Source organism: Tupaia chinensis, unplaced genomic scaffold, assembly GCF_000334495.1.
Source record: "Tupaia chinensis unplaced genomic scaffold, TupChi_1.0 Scaffold148065_1, whole genome shotgun sequence".
Classification (NCBI taxonomy): Eukaryota; Metazoa; Chordata; class Mammalia; order Scandentia; family Tupaiidae; genus Tupaia; species Tupaia belangeri.
In genome coordinates, this window is record NW_006207915.1 from 161,451 (window position 1) to 166,988 (window position 5,538).

General features: G+C 64.2%; 1 protein-coding gene across 3 annotated transcripts in view; it reads left to right on the forward strand.

Moving 5' to 3' along the window:
• The window catches only part of LARS2 (leucyl-tRNA synthetase 2, mitochondrial), a 120,409-nt gene that overhangs the window by 103,970 nt on the left and 10,901 nt on the right, over nucleotides 1-5,538 (forward strand). For all 3 annotated transcript variants that reach the window (XM_006170123.3, XM_014584873.2, XM_027768938.1), the window contains 3 exons: nucleotides 2,069-2,169; nucleotides 4,058-4,240; nucleotides 5,282-5,451. In XM_006170123.3, the coding sequence (XP_006170185.1) occupies nucleotides 2,069-2,169; nucleotides 4,058-4,240; nucleotides 5,282-5,451 (454 nt within the window). The remainder of the gene's footprint in view (nucleotides 1-2,068; nucleotides 2,170-4,057; nucleotides 4,241-5,281; nucleotides 5,452-5,538) is intronic.

The window sequence follows — 5,538 nt, forward strand, 5'->3', positions numbered from 1 at the left end:
CCTCCCCCGCTGCGGCATCTCCCGCTGCTGCATCCCCCACTGCTGCATCCCCCGCTGCTGCATCCCCGCTGCTGCATCCCCGCCCCTCCCGCTCCCAGAGCCTGCAGCCGGGAGGCCGGTCACACTCAGAGTAAGCTGGTGCTGGCGGCGCAGGCCAGGTGTGTTATGCCGTGACATCCTTCCGGCCGGCCCCCACGGGCCCACACACTTTGAACATATGTGTCTCACTTTAACACTTTATTTAAAACAAAAACAGAAACTTTCAAAGCCAGGCGGGAGGAGCGTGCCTTGTGCAGAACAGCCGGAGGCCTGGGCAGCTGGGCAGGTGCAATCCTGCCTGCTCCCGGGAGGGGGCAGTGTCGCGGCACTCGGCGTGGAGCTGAGCCGGCCTGCTGCTTCCTGCCGCTTCTGAGGCCAGGTGCTGCTTGCCGTCTGCCTCCGACTGTCTGTATCTTTGGGATCAGATCATTCCTTCCTTCCCTACCCCCGCCCCCCGCAGGCACCTTTCTAAAGTGTGTCTTAGAGTGAAGAAACCCACATACTGTGAGCATGAGGGAGGGAACTTGAGAACCCGGTAACTGCTCAGAACGTGCACATCCGTGTGCCCACACTGGCCTGTGCAGCCCAGGGAGGGCGCCCCGAGTGTCAGGGAAAGCTCCCCTGGAGAACGCTGGCTGAATTCTGGGGCTTCTGAGCTTTGCCTTGACCTGCCCAGTGGAAAGTGACCACGCGGTTTTGTTCGTTTGGGGACCGCTGTGTGATTTACCTAACAGGTTGAACGCAAAGGCGGCTTCAGAGCTGAGCAAACGCAGACGCCGGGCCCTTCGTCCTCCACGCCACCATCCTTCATCCAGAGGACGGGGTGACCACCTGCTGGGGGGGTGGCTGCCTGAGCTCCGTGCTGCAGGGTGAACCCAGGTGGCCAGCGCTAGGAGCCACCACGCAGCCGTGCAGCCACAGAACGAGTGAGGTCACTGGGGGGATCGTGAAGAAGCCAGGAAGGGGGGCTGGCAGGTAGTGTGGTGGTTAAAGGCGCTGGACTCCCATGTGGCCGACCGCGGTTCAAGTTCAGATGTGACAGTTTGCTTTATTGCCGCCCCCCGTCTCTCTCTGGTCAAATTAAAATAAATAAGTAAATCAAGTTAAATAAAAAAATTCTTTAAGAAAAAAAACAAAACAGGAAGGTAGCTATACGGGGTGGTGGAGAGGGGCGCATGGCCAGCCTTCAGGAAGGTAGCCAGACGGGGTGGTGGAGAGGGGCGCATGGCCAGCCACGGACCCGCCTCAGCTCCCGCAGCCGTCTCATTAACGGGCCTCTTCCCAGGAGGGGCCTGGCGAGTGCAGGCCTGTGTGAAGCCGTGTCCGCGTGTACGCATGCACGCGTGTGCAGGCTTCTCCAGGGACAGGCCCCAAACTATCAGTAAGAATTGCCTGGGGGAGTGGCGGGGGCTGGCGAGGAGGTTAGATCTGAGCAGTGCGTGTTTAACGGCCCACTCACTTGCCCGGAGGGTGGGAACAGGAAGCGTGTATGAGTTAAGGAGGCAAGCGAGGGGCGTGCTGGTTAAGGCTCCTCAGCAAGTTCATGCACCCTGTGACTAAAGAGCAAGGAGCCGTCCCTGAGTCCTGACGAGTCCTGCCCGCCCTGCGGGCTTCCCCATGCGGCCGGCAGTCGTAGTTTGTCACGATCCCCAGGTCCCTTCCTGTGATCATGTCATTCACTCTGCCCCACAGTGCGGTGAGGCAGGCTTCCTTACCCTGTCTCACAGGTGGGTAGACCGACGTGCAGAGCAGGGACGTGGCCTGAGCTGGCTGGGCGAGGTCCCCGGGCCACAGCTGAGTCCACACCCGGGCTAGCTCTTCCCAGCGCCGTCCAGGAACATGCCCCCGTTGGTGCTCTGCCAATGGCCGGCATCCTCGGGCCGCACATTCTCAAGGGCCTGTCGCCCCAGCTGGGCTCACAGTGGCCCCGTCACCAGCCTGCTTTTCCAACGGGCCGTGGCCATGTCTGTGCGTAGGCGAGATCCACAACGTGGCTCCCCGCCCTCACTGTGCCCCGCTCCCTTCACAGGGAGCCCTTCCGCAAGCTGCTGGCCCAGGGCCTCATCAAGGGGCAGACGTTCCGCCTTCCGTCCGGACAGTACCTCCCGCGGGAGCAGGTCGATTTCACGGGTAAGTGCCTGTGGGCCCTGGGGCGCTTGAGCCAGGCCGAGGGCTGCACAGAGGCAGGCCCTGGTGTGTCGTGAGGCCCTGGCCACCGGCAGGTCCAGGAGGGGACCCGAAGGCTGCCCTGGTGCTGGCCAGCTGCCCCGCTGACCCTTTCATTAGCTCAGCGTTGCTCCTGGTGGGGTTGCGGGTCCCACTCCCTGCTTGCAGTATGCGCAGGGCGACCCCCCCTCACTCTGGCCGGTCTGTTTAGGAAACCAGTGCCGGGCCAGCAGGTGGCGTGGTGTTGAAGGTGGTGGCTGGATTCCACATGGCAGATTCTGTGGTTCCAGTCCCGTACCCAGTGGCTTGAAATTCATGCTGGGTGTGTGTGCATATGCAGGTGCGTGCGTGTGTCCCCCAAATCCCCAGAGAAGAAGGGATTATGTGGCCATGCCCCCAGGGGGTAATGTCTCCCTCTCTCCCTCTCTCTGTCTCTTTCTGTCTGTCTCTCTCTGGCAAGCACACACGCCCTACGGCAAAGACAGAAAAGCAGTGTGGAACGGGTGAGATTGGGTGCACCCAGCGGCCCTTCAGTGCAGGCCTCCACGCCGACCCTACAGAGAGGGCTGAGCTGGAAGTCGCTGGTCGAATTCGCTCACCAGAGCGACCACGTGCCAGGGTCTGGGAGAAACAGAAGGAGATGCAGAACTGCAGTCTGCCTTCAGCACAGGCCAGGGAGGGAAGGCCGGGTCCAGGGCGGCTGTTTCCCTCAGAGCAGGGCTGCCCTGTGCAGCTGTACAGCCCGCGTCCTGCATGGACACCTGCGAGGGGCTGAGCAGGGCGGGCCGGACACTCGCCAGCCGCACGTTCGGGCCATGTCTGCCAAGAGGCCGTTTCTGACTGTCTGGAGCTCGACAGGAAGACGCCGTCCTGATCTGCACCAGTGCTCTGAAAACAGAGCGGCCGAGGCCGAGGGCGGTGGCTCCCCGAGCCTCGTCACACCCTGCATCAGCCGGAACGTGCGGTCCTCCCTGCGCCCGTGCCACGGCCGGTGATGCGGGTGTGGCCTTCCTCCCCGCTGGGCGAGGCTGCCCCGATCCGCGTGGGCTGGCTTCTGGCTCCTTCTGAACGCCCCTCAGGGGTGTGGACTTGGCTTTTTGGCCTGTGTGTGATTCGGTTGCTGGGGAGTTGGGGTTATTTGGCTGGAGAAACAAACACCCCAAAGGCGAGTGGACGCAGGTCGATACGACGTCAGCCTGGCCAGTGCCAGGAGGTCACCACCCTTCTCTCTCAGGCCTTGGGCTCCTCCTGCTCCTCCCCATTCCGCCTGCTCCCCCAACGCCAGACTCCGGCTCTGCCCTCCCTGAGTTCAGTTTGCAAAGTGACCTTGGGCAGCTGCGTGGCACAGCTCACCCAGCCCCTTCGCCCTAGGGGGTCTGGTGCCCACCAACGTCGAAGCAGCCTGCGTCTCTCCATTCCAGTTCCTGGGATGGGCTTAGGCTTGTTGGGCATCCTTCTGGTCCCCTCCCTGGGGCACAGCAGCAGGGTCACTGCACCCTCCCTGGACATTTAAGGCTCTGCGGGACCATCAGGGTCAGCAACGTGCAGTGGGGAGGCACACCCAGAGAGTGGGGTGGTGGCCGACGTCCCGGAGGGCCACTGCGGTGGCAGGACCCAGCAATGTCGCTCTGTGTGCCCCGTCTGGTGACTATGGCGTGGAGTGGCCAGGCCCCAGAGCCAAGCCTGCTGGGCACCGCCAGCTCCGGGGGGGACCCCATGTCCGTTCGCATTTTCATGACGCACCGTGGGGCAGGAGCAGTCGTACGGGGACCCTTGGTTTTCCCCGTATTCTCTCAGCTACCCACGGAGCCGCGTCAGTCACGGGCCACCCTGTGCTTGTCTGGGCCGGCAGGTCCCGTCCCTGTCCACGCAGAGACGAGGGCGGAGCTGGAGGTCACTTGGGAGAAGATGAGCAAGTCCAAGCACAATGGGGTGGACCCCGAGGCCATGGTGGGGCAGTACGGCATCGACACGGTCCGGCTCTTCCTGCTCTTCGCCGCCCCTCCCGAGAAGGACCTCCTGTGGGACCTGCAGAGTGAGTTCCTACCCCGGCCTGCTTGTGTGCGGCTGCCCGGCGCCCCAGGGGGCCCGAGGGAGGGAACTCCTGGCTGGAACCGGGGCGTTCTCGGAACCGGTGCACCGCCCTAGACCGGCCTGCTCCATCTAGAGAGCCCAGGCAGGGCCTGCCCCAGTGCTTCCGTGACTTCTCAGTCACCCCACAGCACCCCCAGTGCCCCACCGGGGAGAGCTGCAGTGACATAAGCACACCCTCCTGCTGTCTGGCTAGGGAGGCCGTCCTGGGTCCAGCAGGCCTTCCGCCCTCCTCCTGGTGCTCTGTCTGAGGTGGGTACGGAGGAGAAATCTGGGGCCGGGTCTCGGCTCCTGTGAGGTGTGAGCGCTGTTGAGGCGTCCCTGTTTATTTCCACCGCTGTTTCGCGTGGGCTATGCTCAGGGCACAGAGCTGTCCTGGAGCTCGCTGCTGGGGCTGCGGAGAGCCCAGACGCAGACACGGGTTCTGGCTCCCGCTCCCACTGCCACCCGGGGTCGGGCTCCGGGGCTGCTTCCTGCCTGCCTTCCAGGGGCTCTGCCGGCGGCGGGCTCACGAACACTGAGCCTGGTGTAAGGATCAGCACCGGCCCTAGGTGCGGCCGTCCCCTTCAGGTCAGAGTGACAGCCGATGGGATGAGCGTGCCTGCAGCTGTCACTCACACCTGGCGGGGGCGGGACTGCGGTACTCCCGCCTGTGGAGCAGGCCGTCCTGCGTGCTGTCCCTGGGCTGTGCGGCAGTAAGCGCTTGTACTGGGGAGGGTCGGCCCTCCCCCATGCACACCGTTAGCTCCATGGGCTGTGTGAGTGACAGGTGTGCCCAGCCGGGAGAATACCAGCATGCCTCCCGACTGAGCCTCTGCTCTGCTGGGCCCCCGCCTAGTGCTGCTGGGAGGGCCCTCCGCCCTGCCCAGGGGAATCCCAGGGCACGACCAGGTGTCCCGCGTCTCGCAGGTGCTTGGCCCGGCCCGACCATGTCGCCCACCCTCACGTCGCTGTCTCTCTCTCTCATTCACGGCCCTGAACGCAGCGGACGCGCTCCCTGGGGTGCTGAGATGGCAGCAGCGTCTGTGGTCCTTGGCAACCCGATTCATTGAGGCCCGGGCTTCTGACTCGTGTCCCCAGCCCCAGCTGCTGAGTGAGGAGGACAACGCCAAGGCCAGGAAGCTGTGGGAGTACAAGAACTCGGTCGTCTCTCAGGTCGGCGTCCCCGGCGCGGCCGTCGGGGAGTGCGTGTGCTGCTCGGGCCCCATGTGGTGCTGCTGCCGTGGCTCCCCCGCGCCCCCC